The 19,538-nt window shown below is 45.8% G+C and overlaps 1 protein-coding gene across 6 annotated transcripts in view; it reads left to right on the forward strand.

Moving 5' to 3' along the window:
- Positions 1 to 17,164, forward strand: part of Best3 (bestrophin 3) — a 31,910-nt gene extending 14,746 nt beyond the window's left edge. For all 6 annotated transcript variants that reach the window (XM_031349933.1, XM_031349935.1, XM_031349937.1 and 3 more), the window contains 3 exons: positions 3,052 to 3,132; positions 4,316 to 4,467; positions 14,358 to 17,164. In XM_031349933.1, the coding sequence (XP_031205793.1) occupies positions 3,052 to 3,132; positions 4,316 to 4,467; positions 14,358 to 15,267 (1,143 nt within the window). In that variant the 3' untranslated portion in view covers positions 15,268 to 17,164. The remainder of the gene's footprint in view (positions 1 to 3,051; positions 3,133 to 4,315; positions 4,468 to 14,357) is intronic.
- The last annotated feature ends 2,374 nt before the right edge of the window (positions 17,165 to 19,538 follow it).

A 19,538-nucleotide genomic window follows, 5' to 3' on the forward strand; every position in this document is an offset into this window, starting at 1 on the left:
ACAACTCTCCAGTTCCAGGCTCTCCACACAGATCCTCTACAGAGTCTTTGGCAGAGAGTAAATAACTCAAGGGTAGACTTAATGTATACTAGCTCACAGACATGAGTGTTTTTCCATCAAGATTAAAATGGCGAGTACTGAGGCTGGACTGCAGCTGTCTGAGGCAGTTCATTATGCAAAGAGACGAGAAGAACATTCCTCTTACCACTATGAACTTTTCTCCAAGTCTCTGTGTGCTCCCACTAGGATTGCAGTAATGTAATTAAAGTCATAACTGACCTGTGTTGGTCTCCAAGCACAACTGGGCAGAGGAAATGAGAGCACCAAGCCTTTGAGGGCAGACCTGAGCTTGAACGCTGTGATAGATGCCAGGTTCTGCTCCACTCTATAAATCATCATTTGCAGCTCCCTGAGTTCCACTAGCTGTCACAGTCATGAAATGCATTCCATTTTCAAAAAAGCTCATCTGAATTAAAAGCAGAAACCTCGGGATTAACGATGTCATTTCCTTTTGCCTAAAATCTAAAAACATGTCAGAGCAATGAGAGAACCTTGTCCAGTCATGGGTGTGGAACCGTGTCTGTTCCCACCACTGGCCCTCCCCTACCACTGCCCCTCCCCAGATGTAAGTCTGTAAATATCAGAAGCCTGATGCTCCATTACTCTTACTATGTAACAGAAAAATAAGTCAAAGGCAACAGTTTCCTTAAGTACAATGACATCCAGTAATATTTTCTGGGACTCTAAGGAAACAAAATTTCCAAATACTTGGCCTTGCAAATGGTCAGGTGTATTGGACTTTTGGGCCTTTGGGTCAGGACAGACTCCTCTGCAAAATAGTACTTCTTCCATTGGCTTGGGGCTTCATAAGTACGTTGGCATTTTAAATCATACTGCAATGACAAGCAGCATGCTCTTCATACGGTAACAATGTTTTTAGCCAGATGGCAGTGAGTCGTAATAATCTTTACTCACTTCCTCAGAGCGAGAAAGAGTAAGAGAGATGAACAGTTTTGTTAGAGTGAAAAGTAGGCTTTACCCTTTTCAACATAGTCACCATGGCTGAACCAGAGCCAAGTGCTCAACCATGCTATGACCCTGTTCCATTGTTTGGTTTTGTCCTTTGTCATTGTGCCGAGCCTCTTAATTGCCTGTCTGCTTGTGTCCCCCATAAGTGACAGCTGAACCACAAAGAGGTTAGTGGCTCCTTTTTCTGGTGAGATATCTAAATCCCTTTCCTCTAAAGCCATTTTTAAAAGACCAAATACAAAGACACACAAGTGGGTCTATTCAAGATAAGCTAGTATAAATAAAAGTACAGTTCCCACACCAGCAGATTGTGCCTCCGTTTTCAAAGAACCGCTCTATCAAGGTGTGTAGAAAACACACCTTGATCTTTCTTACTGCAAATGGGGCCCTCCAGGAAAGTAATCCTCATGACGTACTCAGTGCAGAGATACGTCATTTGACTATGAAATATAGTCTACAATTACATACACAAGACTGATGCTATGAACATGAAAATAGGTAGAGAACAGAAATAGACTTAGGGCTGAGATAACAGCCATTTAATTTAAGCAAAACCTTGAGCAAGAAGACAGCCCTCATGGCACAGTGAAGGACCGGCACAGCTGCTATGAGGCTTCCTCTGGCCAAGCCATCTCTACTGTGGCTCTCTGCTTCACCCTGGCCGCACTCTGACGGCCTCTGGGCACTTTATTCAGTGCTGTGGCTTGGGTGCGCCTCACACAGACTAAATTTGAGGTTCTGGGGGAGGAAGGGCATCTGGCTTGCTGGGAGCTTTTTTTTTTTTTTTTTTTTTTTTTTTTTTTTTTTTTTTTTTTTGCTTATTTTTGTTCCATTGAACTTCAAGGAGAGTGATTCCCATGCTCAATGGAGATTGGGAATAGCAGCTAAGTGTTTTAAGTTAAATCCTGAAAGCCAAGAGGATAAAGTTTATTTTTTTAAACTCTGTGTGGGCACATGTGTGTGTGTGTGTGTGTGTGTGTATGTGTGTGTATGTGTGTGTTTAGTTTGGTACATGCATGTGAGTGTGCAGGGGTGCATACCCTTCTTAATGTATGTGGAGGCCAGAGCACAGGGTTGAGTTGTCTGCCTCTTCCTCTGTCTCTGCCCTATTGCCTTGAAACAGGGTTTCTCACTCCGAGGCCAGCTTACCATTTCACTAGGCTGGCCGGCCAGAGAACTCTCAGAATATTCCCATCTTCATCCTTACATTGCTGGTGCTACAAGTATGCTCAGCCAAGCCTGACTTTTTACATGGGTGCTGGGGGGTTTGAACTCAGGTTCCTGGGTTTGTAGCTTAAGCACTCTTACCTACCGAGTCACCTCCCTAACCCCAAGAAGAGTTTCTATCACATGGTCTCAGAGTCTAGAAATTAATCACACACACACACACACACACACACACACGTACATGTTTAAAAAATCAAAGAAAATTGTTCAAAGAGGTTATATTTGACATCTAAGGCTTGTGTTTAAAAGACCATTCCATTCAGGAATGTGGTAAGAATAGTTACTACTAACCAAATATTAGATGATATATCTATCCAGAAACCAGCTAGATGTCTCCCAGAAGGAGACCTAACTTATCAGATAAGGTTAAATCTTTGGTGTAAAACTAGAGAGGCCTCCAGTCCCAGCTTGCCTCCAACTCTCAGGCACAGTCATTTAGCAGTTATGTCTTCTTATTGCTTTTAATTTATCTTTCTTTGCTGCTTAACCACATGTTATCAACTGGGCCTTTACAGACGTTTGAAAGCTCAGACAGCGCAAGTGCCTTGAATGTGGCTAATGGCCCTGAGGTAGCCACTGGCTCACTTTGGCTCCGCGGAGCTCCTGGCTTCCCTGGGGTAGGGCAGCACCATCTACATGAGCAGACAGATCCTCTTGCAGAGCAGGGCCTATGAAGGGGTTCACTTGCTGATAAACATCTACAGAATAGTCCACTAACCTGAAGGCTGTGGCAGGGGGTGAACCTCAAGTTCCTCCTCTTCGAGGCTTCCACTCACCCCTTGTTCTCAATTGCAGGTTGCTGAGCAACTGATCAACCCTTTTGGGGAAGATGACGATGACTTTGAAACAAACTGGTGCATTGACAGAAACCTGCAGGTTAGAGGAACTTTTCTGTCCTTTGTGAACAATAACCATGATTCACCTATAAACAGAGTCTGGGTGCAGGTTCCCAGACTTGAGAGCCCTAGCCAAACACTGCATTGCCCCTTTGGGAACACCGAGTGTCCCAGATCGCATCTCCATTGCCATTAAGTCGCTTTTCCCTGTGAGTTGCTGTCTGTATAATCTGCCCTCTTCCATCCAGTACAGAGCACGGTTTTCATTCATTCTCTTGCCTTCTTTGATTTGTCATCCGGAGAGATTAGCAGTGACATAGTCTGGTATCTAGACATTATCTGTATGAATTCCTGAACACAACCCACCAGCCCCAGTAATCAGACGTGCAGGGAGGAAGCCTAAACTGCACTGGCTTCCTTCTCGAGTCTGCAGTCAGGAATGAGCTCCTTAGCCCACCCCAGCTGCTCACAAAGGCGAAGGCACAAGGGGATTCTCTTTCTAGGGAGGGCTCCCTGCAGAACCTGTGTCTGAAGCCTTCACCCATCCGTCTGTTTGAAGCCCTGCCAGTCTGTCAGGGAGCAAGCATAATGTTTCCCTCTCCGTCAAAACTGAATTCCCAGAGGCTTAATAGTTTATCTGTCACTTTGTCTAAGCCAAGACAGAGAGGCCATTACCGCAGCACAGGTCTGTTGATACACTGCTTTTCCAAACACAAATGTAGCTCGGCCTGGTGGCATATGCTTGGGACCACAGGACTGGGTAGGCTGAGAAAGGAGAACTGCAAGTCCAAAAGTAGACAGAGATACAGGCTGGGGCCCTGTTTCAAAGACAGAGGGGGAGGGGCTGAAGATAGGGTGTATGGGAAGGTAAAGTGTTGCTGGAGTCGAAGAAGGAAGGACTGAGAATGTTCATCTCTGTACTGCCTGGCATTGAATGGTGGCTGTCAGGGAGCCATCAAAATGGTACTGTATCTGAAAAAACAAACAAACCTGAGAAAGGAATCTCGCAGATGACACAAAGCTCCACACTGGGGCGTGTAGTTGGAGGATGCACAGCTCCACTTACACAGGAAAGACGATGCACACACACCTTCCCATAGAGACCCGGATGCAGCGAGTCTGGCTTTGGGCTCTCCCTCAGCCCCTGCCCTGTTCTCCAGCTCCCAGCCATCTCAGAACTCCTCCTACCGAAGCTGCTCTAACGATACGGACGACGATTCCAGGTCTCTCTCTTGGCTGTGGATGAAATGCACATGAGCTTACCCAAGATGAAGAAGGACATCTACTGGGACGATTCTGCGGCCAGGCCGCCATACACGCTGGCAGCTGCCGACTACTGCATACCGTCCTTTCTCGGCTCGACTATCCAAATGGGGTAAGCATGTCTTCAAAAACCTTGGGCATTTGGGAGAACTTTAAAAAATGTACTGTGTGTATGTATGTGTATGTGTGTGTGTGTGTGTGCCATGTTGTGCATGTGGAGGTCAGAGGGCAACTTTGTAGGGTCAGTTCTCTCCATCTGTGTCTCCATGGATGCCCAGGATCACTCACGTCATCAGACTCGTGCACCCACATGGTACAGACATGAATGTTCCCAAGACCATCTCTAAGCTGAGTTCTATACAATGAAATATGGTCATATCCACCCTCCACATCCCCCCCAACTTCCCCAATATCTTCCCCAAAACATCTGCCTTCCAACCTCATTGTTCTTTTCCTTTCTTCCCTCTCCTGCCGCTCCTCCTTCTCTTCTTCCTCCCTTCAAAGTCTAATTAATGCTGCCAATATGTGTGCTAGAATATAGGAAACACATGATGGGCTACATCCTCAAAAAAGGATGATTCTCCCTCCCACAGCTCAGCAGGAAGGGGTGAGGCCTCAGAAGCACTGCCACCCCACCCCCACCTGGCATCGGTGCTGCAGTCCAGGCTGGCTTTATCTTATACAGGTCTCGTGACTTTTGAAGCAAGTTGCTAGTGTGCCCCCTCTTGTCCAGCAGTGGCCTAGCCCCAGACACCCCACCCCCATGCTCAGATGCCTAGGCTCCATCCTCTGCCTGTAAAGCTCTGATTCTGCTCCAAATCCTCATTCGTAACGGTTAGTGTGCACTCTTGTTCCAAAAGGGCCTCTGAAACCAAAAGCCCTTTGAAACCCAAAGCAAAATACCAGAAGTGGCATTTCAGGACTTGTGGTAAACGATGAGAGAGACTGGGGCACCAGGAGAGTGACGTAGGTGCCCTCCCCACAGAAGGTCACCCCCAATAGCCTAGGCTTGTTTCCAAGGCTGGACTCTTCCATCCTTCCCCCAGCCTATCACTCGGTCTTGGGGAAGAGCAGCTGCCCGTTACCGGCTCTCCTCAGCAAATCCAGCTCCTTCTCAGTCACAGAACCTCACAGCCACCTAGCAGGCTTCTCAGTTTCCAAAATCAATAATACGTTTCTCTGTGAGCTTGCTTTTAGATAATTAAATATGCTTTGTCCTTTCCCCAACTCCCTCCGCGGAAAAACACAATGTACTCAAAGCTCTACCACATGGAGTAAAGGAGGCAAATGCCAGAGCCAGAGTCGTCTGGGAATCTGCCTGACACTCTGTGTTCTGTCCTAATGCCCATTTAGTTGTTTCTGCACAGTGGTTAAGATTATTGAAGGGGATGCAAGAATTTTGTTTGATCCCCATATTTGCCCAGGTCATAATTTTGCCAACTCCTAGGTGCCTCAAAAAGATTTAAGTTGTTCTTCCTATTCTTAAATTTGGAAACATTGACAAGATCTTTAAGACAATGCCTCCTCCAACAGATGATGGGGAATAGTAAACGAGATATTAATCATAAAGTACTATAGACATGGTTACAGAATACTATTATTATTATTATCAGTTAGCCTTTGATTTGTGGGTTCTAGACTGAGGCACAGAAACACTAAATAAACCTAAGTTCTTTCAACTGTAGGGACAGAAAATAAGACAAACGAAAAAAAAAAACAGAAGATATAATATTTAAAACTGTAGAAAAAAATATCAGTTGTCAAAGAGAAGGCCTCTCATCAAAATGGCTGACTTATCTGGCTGGTGTGGAGGGGTACAGGGGAAAGCCAGTGGAAGCGAGTGTGGGGGACAATGGACACAGGACTCGGAGAGGTCCAGCTGAACTCTGCTAGAGCTGACTAATCAAAGAAGCCATTAGGCAGCAGCTCACCTGCTCTGGCCGTTCTGCAGGAGTAAGGCTGTTAAAGGGAAACTTCACACTGCAGAGGATTTCCCTGTGAGAACACAGGCCATGGGAGGTCAGGCCTCCACAGAACCGCCTTTGTGACATGACTGCAGATGCTTCTTCCTGTGCTTGTGGTACTCAGTGTTTCTAGTCGCCTGAAACAGGAGAACAAACACAAACCAATGGACCTAAAAACTAGCCTGACTTTTGGAACGGCTCACTCCAGAGGTTCGGGGAATGTGAGGGGTTCACGGTTGTCTCATCTTTCTCTTCCCATCTGGGCCTCTCTCCTAAGGCTCAGGCAGCATCTCCTCCTCAAGAAGGCAGCTAGCCACTCCAAGCCTATAACCTCCCTAATCCCATGGAAAGGGCACCCGATTCTTTCTAGCTTTCCAAACTCATGTGCTGGCTTCACTACGGTTGGCTGGGCTTGACGAACATATCCATTCTCAAACTAACAATAGACAGTGGGTGGCAGGGCAGAGGATTTAGGTAGTCAAGGCTGACTCATGTGTCCCTGTGGATGAGAATATTAAAGCCATTCTTCAATGAGGAAAAATTTAATCATATTCGGTTAAAGGCAGCAGTTCTTGGCTTTCCTAATAATGCGATCCTTTAATACAGTTCCTCATGGTGTGCTGACCCCCAACCATAAGATTATTCCATTGCTACTTCATAACTGTAATTTTGCTACTGTGAACTGTAATATAAATCTCTGATATGCAGGATGTCTTTCGTTGTTATGAATTGACCCAAAGGGACCAAGGTGCACAGTCTAGTTGGCTTATCTTTTTATGCTACCTTTTCAGACGTGTAGTCAGAAATTCTAAAATCAAGAAAACACTCTTGAACGCTGAGCCAAAGTACCAAACAAGGGCAGGCTGGGGAGCTGCGCTGCTCATATTCAACAGAGTTAGAAAGGACTTTTACATTCACACAATATGCACCTCTGCATGAAAAAGAATTTCCTTTGTTGTCAGTATTAAAGAACACATTCAAACCATAGGTTCTCTTCCCCCACGCTAGCTATGCGTAATGAAATACCACCCCCATAAATCTGAAGTACAAATGGAAACTATGCATGTATTTGTACCTTCGCTTATAGAATGCATTCATTCACCTACCTAGGTAATTTTCTTGCAGATTTCTCCTATATAGTGAATTGTGTGCCAGACACTAGTCACGGGTGTAAGAAAGAGAAGGGAAGAAATGGGGAGAAGGTAGGTTAAATGTCATCCAAAGGCATGATGTCCTAGGAGAGTACAAAGGGGGTTGGGCTAGCGTAGGAGGGGTGAAGTAGGGTGCCATAAAGGAGACCAGGGCGGTGCCCGGGGAGCTCACAGCATCCCACACCATAGAGTATTAATCCAGAGGCGCTTCAGGAAGCCTATCTGTCTCTGTTCAATCAGATCTAAAAAGTGCTATTTAAAAGTCCAGTTTCATAAATTCTAATATCAAATCAGTCCTGATGTTCTATATTCTGATTTTGTATAGAATATGCTAGAAAAAAATTAAAAAACTTCAGAATCAAAACATGAAAGGAAAATGCCCACTTAAAACTCTGAAAGGAGGACTGGGAGACAAATCCAAAGTAGCAGAAGCACTTGCCTTGCGAGCAGAAGGATCCAGCTTGCTACCCCCAGCACCCATGGGCAGGCAGGCACAGTATACACCTATAATCCAATGTTCCCATGGCAAAATAAGAAACAGAGGAATCTCTGGCAGCTCTGGGGCCAGCTAGACTCTGTGGTGTACACAGCCGTGAGAGACAGTCTCATGGCGTGAGAAGACCAACAGTTTAGATTGTCCTCTGACCTCCACACGTATGCTGTGGCATGTGCACATGAGCACTTATACACATGAGCACACACGCACATACACAGAACCTGAATGAAGTACCCAAATTAGAAATGATTATTAGAAAGAGTTCAAAATCAGTGATACTTGCTATATAACCATTAATCTTCACATGGAAAGCCACCCCATGAACTAATTGAGCAGTGAAAAAGTGTCCTTCCATGTTTGAAATCTTCCCCCTTATCTTTCCTGAGATCAGCTCAGCTAATTGCTTAGTTTGTCATTTTGTCCTGATGTGAGGTGCTACTGTTTTAATGAAGGCATCTTTCTGTTTAACCACGAAAACATTATCAAATCAAGATGTAGATGAAGAAAATCCTGAAACCAGCCAAAAGAAGAACTGTCCACAAAACACACATGAAAACACAACAAAACCCTAAGTGAAAATTGGTCTTGGCAGGACAGTAATAAAGACTTACAAACCTGGTCTGTGATCCCAGCCCATGAGGAATTAAGGCCACCCTGGGGCTATAGGGTGAGAAGACCCAGTCTCAAAACATTGATCAATTAACTAGCAAATTAACTAATGAGAAAATAACACCTACAAAACAAGATATGCTCCTAGTGTAAATGCTTAAGTATAAGCATTCAACAGTGCTTGTACACACATACACACATGTACACATATGTATATATGGTATATGTATATACACATATACATATGTATATGTGTATATGCATATATGTACACATATATACATATATGTGTGTGTATATATGTATATATATATATATATATATGGTGCAATATGGTGCAAGTTTGTATAATTATAAGATGGGGATTGTGGCATGGTAAACATGCTTAGAAGTTCTGCCAGAAAGACAGATAAGTGGGAGTCATTTTTTTCAACACAAATGATGACATTTTCCAAAACGAGTCTTAAATTTTTCCATTTCTAACTAGAAGGAATTCTTAGCTGATCTCCTTGTTATAGTAACACGGGATGGAGACTGTTCTGCACCCTGAACAGGCGTCTCTATAGTCCACACTGCTCATGCCCTTACTGCTCGTGGCTGACAGCTTTGGGCCTTGTTATTCTTTTTTCAACATTGGATTTGAAAGTAGCTTCCACTGAGAGAGACATCTCTGCTGTGCTGCATGTTTTCCTCCCTTCTGTGCTTCTTCAAAAGCAGTCTGTATGGGACAACCTTGCTCATCCCCATGTGTCCTTCATCTGTGTATGGGTGACTTTATAGAGGTGGCAATGTCTAGCAAATGGCAGAAATATAATCCTGAAAGGCCAGGGCAGGACAGAGCTGTCTCCTAGCTCCTGTCATGTAGTCAGCCCTGGCCTCCTGCCCTGAATTTCCCAACTCCTGCCAGCCCTTGTTCATCCTCTCCACACATAGCCAGTGCCCTGCTCTGTTAACTAGCTGCTAAGTCATTCTATCTAAGGTTTTCAACTGTCTGGGGAAGCTCCCAACGGCAGTGAGCAGTTTTTAAAGAACTCTTTCAAAGAAGAAAAACAGCCTTGACTGGCGAATGTTCTTGCCACTTCCTCTGGCCTCCGGGGACTGCTTCTGACAGCTGCCAGTGACTGACAGAATCCCTTTCAGAGCATTTGTTCTCCAAAATGCTCTGACAAGTGCCCCCCTTTCAACTCCCAAGCAACATAAAAGGCAGGTAAAAATGTCATCGCCACCAGTTCGCCTGTGGTGTTAAGGCACAGAGTAATGTGAGTCTCCCAACATGACAGGGCTAGTGTCTACCTGGTTGGCAGCATCCTGCCCCTCAAGTCCCCTGAGTCATTTATCCTACCTGAAACAACACTTTCTCTCCTCCTCTCTAAACTGGTAGCACCTTCTGGGAATGTCCTGCTGTGTCTGATTGCCTGCCTATCCCAATTCAAATGAGTTCTGAAATACAAACTGGCTGTCTCAGTGGACCATCCCTCACACAAAGTAACATAGTGGGAGTGTTCCTAGCGTGTACTGCTTCAGCTACGATTGTTTAAGTGCTATTATATGGGGGCCTCTGGGATGTAGTAAAAATATACTTTAAAAGTTAAATGAAGGGGCTGGACAGATGGCTCAGCGGTTAAGAGCACTGACTGCTCTTTCAAAGGTCCTGAGTTCAAATCCCAGGAACCACATGGTAGCTCACAACCATCTGTAATGAGATCTGATGCCCCCTTCTGGTGTGTCTGAAGACAGCTACAGTATACTTAAAATAAATAAATCTTTTTTTAAAAAAGTTAAATGAAGGTGCAGGTATGTTCAATACCCAACACCTCACCAACCAGGCATGTACGGTAGTATCATCCCAGAACTTGGGAGGTGGAAACAAGAGGAAACATTTGAAGTCTCCCTACATACCAAGATCAAGAGCAACTTAAGCACACTGGGCTTTGTTTCACTCTTTTTAACATAGCCTGTGATCTTCAGGCCATTCTATTCTTAAACTGAGTTCCTGCACATCAGAACATCAAAACACATCATACATAAACATACACACATACACACTACACACACTAGACATACAGACACACATACACATGTCATCACACAAGAATATCAACCCCCCTGGCTTTTAGAGAAAGAGGGTTAGTGTTGCATGTCAGCAAAATTCTTTGGTGCCACCTACACTCAGAAGAAAGGCCACTCATTCTATACTACTGAGGAGTTGTGTGGCTGCTCTGTCCTGGCACAGGGACCTTGAGGACACCCTCATTACTCCATCATGAGATCCATAAGACCCCAAGTGTCCTCTCAAAGGCCCAGTTCCAGCGGGAGGTATGGGACCCCTCGAAGGCATGTGTCCTACCCTATGAGCTCATCAACATTGCTGTTCACATAGCCTTTCCAGTGCAAGCAATAGCAAAACCAGACAGTTTCAGCCTGGTAGACAGAACCCAAACCCTCACAACACACCTGAGCACTCTCACCCTGGCCAGGACCAACACCATGTGATTCACACCAACTCAAACGCACGCTAATTCCCACTCCCTTGGTCATCTATGTCATCGCTTTCTCAGGAAATGTCCTGTCCTTCATCTCTGCAGGTCTAACTTCAAACATAGATGTTTATACCTATGCCTCTCCTTTAAAATTGTAAGTAATAAGGTATATGATAGAATAAGTTGTTCATGGTTGAGGCTTGATAAAGTTAGCCATAAAATTTAGCAGGTAAATCTCATGTGTCCATACCACAGTCTTATGAGACAGGAAAATATAATATGGCAGCCCTCCCCAGTGGGGATCAGTTAGGGCACCTTTTCCCAGTTGGCTCACTTGCTTATCGGGATTCTTGCAATCTGATTTGGGGGCTTTATTGTGATTGCTGTAGGTGAGCGTACCTTTCCTCTACACTGGTGCACAGTTGGAGGGTTTTTCCTCTTTTACACTTAGTGTGTGTTTATGTGTGTGTGTGTGTGTATGTGTGTGTGTGTATGAGTGTGTATGTGTGTGTGTGTAAAGTATGTATATATGTGTGTCTAATGTGTCTGTGTGTGTATGTGTATGAATGTGTATATATATATGTATGTGTGTTTATGAGTTATCGAGTGTATATACATGTGTATTGTTGAACATACACAAGCCTTTGTGTATATATGGAGTCAAAGAATAACTTACCAATACCTGTTCTCCCCTTTGACCATTTGGTTTCCCAAGATCAAACTCCGCTCATCAAGATATAGGTGGCAAATGCTCTTATCCACTGAGCCAGCCATCTTGCCAGTCCATTTTGTTTTGTTTTGTCTATTTGATTTTTCTTTTTGAGTCACATAGTTCTGAAACCATATTAATACAGATTTTTGTTCTAGAAACCATGACCTTCTCTCTCTGATAGTTAGGGTACCTTGAATGTAGTTAAGGGGAAACAAACCAAATGAATTGTCAGTGTCCCAAGAAGAGGGTATGTGTCTGTCCTATAAAGTGTGGCCAGCGTGGCCTCATGTTCTCAGAGCACCTCCAGTGTGGCAGTCATGGTGAGCGTCTGTGGCTGCCACTCCTCTGTGAACTCCTCAGCTAAGTAGATTGCTGTAAAGTGTGACTAATTAGGTCTTGTGAGCTGACCTAATGAAACCCAACAAGCAGGGTCACCGGGGCCACCAAAGCGTGAGTCTGCATCTCCCAAGGCGATGTAACGGGATCCGCACTGGCTCCAGAGGGAGGGCCAGGAGACTATCCAGTAGCCAAGGACATTGCTAGGGCTTCAGAATAACAGCACTCGGTTGTAATCGAGCCCCATCCCAGGACATTTAGCTGGGCGATCATCTCGTCCATCTTTTATTCATAAACATGTAGCACATCTCCTTTGGCAGTTCTCTCTGTGCTCTCACCTGTATCCCATCAGCCTTTCCTTCATGTCACAAAAGGCACACCTGGCATAAGGCATCTTGTCACCGTGGGTGTGATCACCGGCCCTGGACTGGGACAGCATGGTTGCTGCTGCTCCCTTAGCCAGCACGAGCCACTGGCACCTCAGGGCAAGTGTTCAAGTTGTTCTTCAAACCCCAGTAAGGCTGAAGCTGACAGAGATGTGGGGTAACCCTCAACTCTGAGGCAGCAATAGACCTCACTGCCAAAGGGCTTCCTTGCCTCATTTGTATATTTTACTTAATCCTTGAAAGGGATTGAAAAGAGTAGACACTTTTATAAAGTGAGGTGAATGATGGGTCCTGAGGAAATCTGTTTTTATTTCAACTCTAATTAAAAGAGGAAAATGTTCCCAGCACTTGGGAGGCAGAGGCAGGCAGATTTCCGAGTTCGAGGCCAGCCTGGTCTACAGAGTGAGATCCAGGACAGCCAGGGCTGCACAGAGAAACCCTGTCTCAAAAAAAAAAAAAAAAAAAAAGAGGAAAATGCACTTTTTGTACAGTGTATACTACGTTCAAGTTGCTAGGTCAGTAATTTTCAAAGTGAGATCTGGACCCCCACCTTCAGAGGTTACCAAGACTCCGGAAGAGAGTCCACATAGGTAAAACTATTTCATCCTAACACTATGGTGCCATTCCTTCATATCCATGCCTTATAAGTACATGAAAAGCCCCACTGGTCTCTGCTACTGGTTTCAGTTACATAGAATCAACCACAGCCCAAAGATATTAAGTGGGAGGTTACAGAAACAACTTATAGATGGTAAATTGCATGCCACTCTAAAATGTGGATCTCCTCATCTGACAGCACCCCACCTGGCTGTGAACAAACCCCTCTGTCCCCTGAACCCGCAGTGTGCGCCCTACCTGCTCCTAACTTCCTACCTAGCTCAGTCATCAGATCGACGGTTCCTGCGTGGCAGTGCTTGTGGTCAGAAAGATACCTTAATTTATTTTTCTGCTTAATAATAGCCCACAAGAGTAACAACACTGATAGTTTTGGGCTCTGTCTAAGAAAGGTTGTAAGGTGTGTCCCTTATGTGAAAAGTGAAAGTTCTTGATTAATAAAAAAATATGTGCCATTTATTAATATGGACAAGAACGAATCTACCCATGATATCTTAAGAGTGGAAAGAGAACCCATGATAGTTTTACTGTCATGCTCAATGCTGCCAACGTCACAGAAGGATAGACAAGATGGCTCAGCTGTTAAAATAGACTTGCCATAGAAGCCTGATGACCTGGGTTGGATCCCTGGAACCCACATTAAAGGGAAAGAATTAACTTCCCAAAGCTGTCCTAATCGGAGGCCACTCCACAATCATGCCATGACACATGTGTGCCCACACTCATATGTCTGCACCATACACAGAGACACATAGTACTAATTTTTTTTTTTTACTTAAAAGTTATTTAGCCACATAACCAACTATGGTAGCACATGCCTGTAGTCCCAAAACTTGGGAAGTGGAGGTAGCAGGATTAGAAGTTCAAATCGTCCCAGGCAGTATAGCCTGGGATACAGGAGACTCTGCCTCTAAATAAGTAAGTTATAGCCGTGAGTGGTCCACATTTAGCTAAGATAGGAAAGGCATTCCCATCCATGGTCTGGTACTGCTATCTGGGAATCCACTGGGGATCTTGGAATGTAGCCCCTGGAGATAAGGGGAGAGATCTGCTCAGTGGAATTTTCTAGAGGCGACAGGATATAAGATGATGTCATTGCTTCGCTCTTAATGGCATGTGCATTCTCACCCTCTACGTTTCCTCTGTCATCATTTGAATGTGTAAGTGGCAGTCGCTGTGACTCACCTCTTAACTTGAAATCACTCCAAGTTAATCCTGCAGCCACTCTGTCTTTTGTCACGTGTTTCTTTCAGGCTGTCCGGGTCCAACTTCCCCGCGGAGGACTGGCTGTGGAACTATGAGAAACACGGCCACCGACACTCGGTGATGAGGAGGGTCAAGCGCTTCCTGAGTACCCATGAGCACCCCAGCAGCCCGAGGAGGAGGAACTTCGGCAGGCAGGCCAGCGACAGCTCCATGTTCTTTCCCCCAAGCCCAGCTCGGGATCTGCTGGATGTGCCCTCAAGGAACCCCCACCGAGGCTCACCCACCCGGAAGCAATCCCACTCCCAAGAGAGCAGCCCCAAGCTGCACTCCAGCATGGGAGAACTGTCCACCATCAGGGAGACCAGCCGCACCAGCACGCTGCAGAGCCTGAGCCTGCAGTCCAGTGTGAGATCCTCCCCTACCAAAATGCCCCAGGTCCCCGAGGTCCTAATCACCGCAGCTGAAGCACCCACGTTATCACCAGACAACCATCAGCATGACTCCGCTACCTCCATCTTGAGCCTCGAGTTCACTGGGGTGCAGCCAAGCGGGACTGGGCAGCAGATAGAGCCCTCAGGGAAGGCGACCCCAACTGGAGACCCCAATCCCCAGACTATTTCAGCCAGTACTGAAAGAGACTTGTTCAAGTTTGAGGAAGATCTAGATGATGACAGATTCCCCAAAAGGTGGAGCCTGCCAGAGTTTCGGGAGTCCAGGCACACCTCGCTGGGAAACTTAGGCCCGGATCCTGTGACTCCCAGGGATGCTCTTTTACTGGACCCAGAAACATCCTCAGAGACCAACGGAATCCATCCTGAGGCTGGCTCTGCCGTCTCTCCTGACATCCTGTACTTAATGGAAAACTTGGATAAGGAAACAGACATCCTAGAGTTTAACAACGACCACACTGAAGAATCCTCTAAGGGAACACCACAGTGCCCCAGGACCTGGTTCTAGCCCAGCTTCCTACTTTACTGCACCAGTCCGGAACCGTCCCCAGAAACTGGCTGGCATTTAGAGAAATGATCCTACTTAGAAATCTGAAGGGCATTATGATTCTGCCAAACACAAACATATCCACATGGTCTAGCACAAAGGGGCTTTCATGGAAGTGGTACAGCCCAAAATGATTAGCATAACCAAATGAGGGATATCATATAAATGTATATAGCTTATACACCTAGATTAACTTTGGAAAGAGTCAAAACAGATCATAGTCTAATCCTATAGAAACAAAGGCCCGGACACAAAGGGGTCTGGTTCTTTCCTGGCTCCTTCCCGTACCTCTCTCATTTTCCTTTAGCTACAGAGACAAGAAATAGACCATACCATACCATCCCATCCCATCCCATACCATACCATACCATACCATACCATGCCATGCTCTGAGGCCCTTTTCTGCTTATAGTTGTTCCACTGACTTCCCAGCCACCTCACACCCACCTTCTGTATCAATTGTTACCATCTTTCCACAACTCTTAAACTCCCTCAGCACCAGAAAGTTCCATTTCTCTTCAAGAACTATCTCATTGTCTGATCTTCATTTTTCTCTCTCCCTCTTTCCTCTTCCATTTTTCCTCTTCCCTTCTCCCCAGTCTAGCTCCTCCCATGACTCTAATCTGTCCCTCTTTCCAACTCTGTCACGTGTTCAAACTATGAAACGATGGTACGGGAATCTAACACACCCAGCCTCCCATGCTTTCTAGCATTGCCAAAAGAGGTGTGTGTGGGTTGATGGTATCCACCACTATCTCAAACCTCTGCTCCTCCTGCTGCTCCTCCTACTCCTCCTGCTCCTCCTCCTCCTCTTCTTCCTCCTGCTCCTCCTCCTGCTTCTGCTCCTGCTCCTCCTGCTCCTCCTCCTCCTGCTCCTGCTCCTCCTCCTTCATCTTGGACACAGGAGAAAAACGAAGCTAAGGGGATATAAAAACTGCATAGCGGAGTGCTACACCACCAAAGGATGACATGGTTTGGATCTGCTGAACACAGTCCTAAACAAAACCATCCCAATTGTGTCACAGCATGGGACCAGTTACTGTGTCAATCAGGTTGTCTTATTATGAAGCAGGACATTAGAGCTTTGTGGATTACAGGGTCCAGGACCACACAATGAAAACACAGTTGCCTATTGCCTTTCAGAAGCCTGCGGGTTACATTTTGCAAGCTCGCAACCTTGAAAAGCTTTGTGTCCTGAGCACTAGCCTTTCCACCTTCTTGTCATGAAGCTTGAGATGTGGCTTCAGAAACAAGAAACTCTAACAGCAGTGACACTGGCTGGGTGTCTCGTGCTCCTTATAGTCACATCTGAAGTCCATAGATGAGCTCAGAATCCCTGAAGGAGACCAATGAGACCAATGTACGTTTAGCCTCACTTTATGGATGAAAACAAACACATCAGAGAACTCATTTTCCTGAACTCACATAGCCAGGCTTATCTGGCTCAAGAGCCCACACTTCCTTACTATACCATGCTGCCTGGAAGGCCTTGAATCTGCCAGCACTTTGCCCCAGCTTCTAGAGGATGCTCCAAGGCAGCTAAGCATAGGTTTGTGCTAAACCTCTCCAGCCCTGGAGACCTCTCTGGATCTTCCCTGCTCAGGACAATCTTCAGCCACAGAGGAGAGCAGAGCTTCCGTCTTTGAGCCCTAGCTATGTTCTTCATGTGTCATTACAGAAGAAAGCTGGCAAGAACCTCCCATTCCTTCCCCATCACACAGACCCCATGTGTTGTATTGTAATAAGTGCATTCCCACAAGACCTCAAATCTCAACAGGCCTCTCAAGGGGCAAAGGCAATGATCCCTCCCTTAACCGGCTTTTCTTAAAGGACTAAAATGATTTGCTAGTAGAAGAAACACTGTGCACAGATGGTTCTTTAAGCTGCTCTACACCATTAGCTCCCAAGAAAGCATCATATACAGATAGGCCACAGGCTCAAGCCCCATTACCTCTCTAAAAGCCCAGAGCCCCAACCCTTCCCAGTCAACAGGGCCCTCAGACACTTTCCTTGAGTTTTTCAACATAAGTCCCCCCCACCCCATCTTCTTCTCTTTGGTTCTATCCATTGCTCACTTACAAACTACTTTCTACTTAGCTGCCTTTGAAGTATAATCAGTTTTCATTCCTAAATCCAAAGTTATCAGCTGGACACAGAAGCATAGTTTTATGAAGAGATAGGAAGGTATTCATTTGTCTCTATTCCTGTGCCTCTCTTAGGCACCTTTGTTACTCGGAATTCTTTTTAGTTCCTCAATATTTCTTCAAAGTTTAAGATCGTCTCTGCCTTAATTAGGGTTCCTAGTGCTATGATGAGACACCTTGACCAAAGAGCAGGTTGTGGAGGAAAGAGTTTATTCGGCTTACACTTCTAAATCGATAGTCCATCAGTGTTGGAAGTCAGGACAGGAACTCAAGCAGGGTTGGAACCTCATGAAAGGAGCTGATGCAGAGGCCATGGAGGAGTGCTGTTTACTGGACTGCTTCCCCTGGCTTGCTCAGCCTGTTTTCTTATAGAACTAGCTCAAGGATGGCCCCACCCACCATGAGCTGGCTTCCCCCCCCCCCCATCACTAACTGAGAAATGCCTTATAGCAGGATCTCCTGGAGCATTTCTTCAACTGCGGTTCCTTCCTCTCTGATGACTCTAGCTTGTATCACATCGACACACAAAATCAGCCAGTACAACTGACCCCTTGTCAACTTGATCTGTAACTTTAAAAATCTCACAGTCTTTACAAATTCAAACACATTAAATTTTCAGTCCCTTTAAAATATCTAATCTCTTAAGTACAAAGTCTCAACTGTGGGTGCCAGTAAAATACTCTACTTCAAGAGGGGGAAATTGGGGCACAGTCACAATCAGAGCAAAGCAAAAGCAAAATCCAACCATCCAGTATCTGGCGTCCACTCATGGTCTCCCAGACTCCTTCAAAAGGCTTGCCTTCTGCAGCACACATAGCTTGCCTTCTAGGCTCCAATGGGCTCCACTCCACTGCTGCTGCTGTGCTTGGTGGTTGTGCCGTGGTACTGGCATCTCCAAAACCATTGAGGTCCCTTGCTGCAAGTGTCTGCACGTTCACCCATAGCCTGTCACAGGCTCTCTTCCTGGTCCCAAGTCTCACCTTCTTCGCATAACCTTCTCAGCCCTGGGCTTTCAACTGCCAAAGGTGAAGGCTGCACCTTCACCAATGGCCTCTCCTGACCTCCCCCTGTGCCAAATCTCTGCTGTTCTCCATAACCCCTTCATACCTTCAAAACCAGTGCCATCTGGGTGACTCTCTCACCCAGTCTGTTGCTTCCTTGGCTACGTCTGGAACGCAGCTTCTTTATGCTCTCAGAAAACGCTTCCTGGAAGATTTCACCTCGGTGATGCTGGTTTCTTCTTAGCCCCTGCTAATTTCTTAGCTCCAGCTAACCAGCATCAATTGTCTCAGTAACACAAAAAGTTTCACCTCAATAGTTCTGGTAGCTTGTTAATCACAGCTGATCTTCAGCCACAGCTAACCAGAATCACAAAATCCAAGATCAAAATGGCAAACAGCCCTGATCAAGTCTTTAATATTCCTTCTGGAATGTCACTAGCCAGGCGTCCATCTTCTGTACAGCTCTCAATATTCTTATCTTCCAAGCTCCCACAGAATGTCCCACTGAGGTCTCCACACACAGTGGCTCTTCTAGACCAAAGTTCCACAGTCCTTCCACATTCTTCCCTAAAAGATAGGTCTGTCAAATCAATATCCCACTGTACTGGTATCAACTTGTCTTAGTCAAGGTTTCTATTGCTGTGGTGAAACCCCATGATCAAAAAGCAGGTTGGGGAGGAAAGGGTTTATTCAGCTTACACTTCCAGATCAATAGTCCATCAGTGGAGGAAGTTAGAACAGGAACTCAAACAGGACTCCTGGATGCAGGAGCTGAGGCAGAGGCCATGGAGGGGTGCTGCTTACTGACTTGCTCTCCATGGCTTGCTCAGCCTGCTTTCTTATAGAACCCAGCACCACCAGCCCAGGGATGGCACCACCCACAGTGGACTGGACCCTCCCCCCCTTGATCACTAACTGAGAAAATGCCCTACAGCTGGATCTCATAGAGGCAGGTCCTCAACTGAGGCTCCTTCTTCTCTGATGACTCTAGCTTGAGTCCAGATGGCACGAAAACCAGCCGGTACAGCCTCCCATTTTGTCTTCACACTAAAAAACCAAATTATGACTTGCTCAATGAACACAAATG

The sequence above is a fragment of the Mastomys coucha genome, unplaced genomic scaffold, assembly GCF_008632895.1.
Source record: "Mastomys coucha isolate ucsf_1 unplaced genomic scaffold, UCSF_Mcou_1 pScaffold4, whole genome shotgun sequence".
Lineage (NCBI taxonomy): Eukaryota > Metazoa > Chordata > Mammalia > Rodentia > Muridae > Mastomys > Mastomys coucha.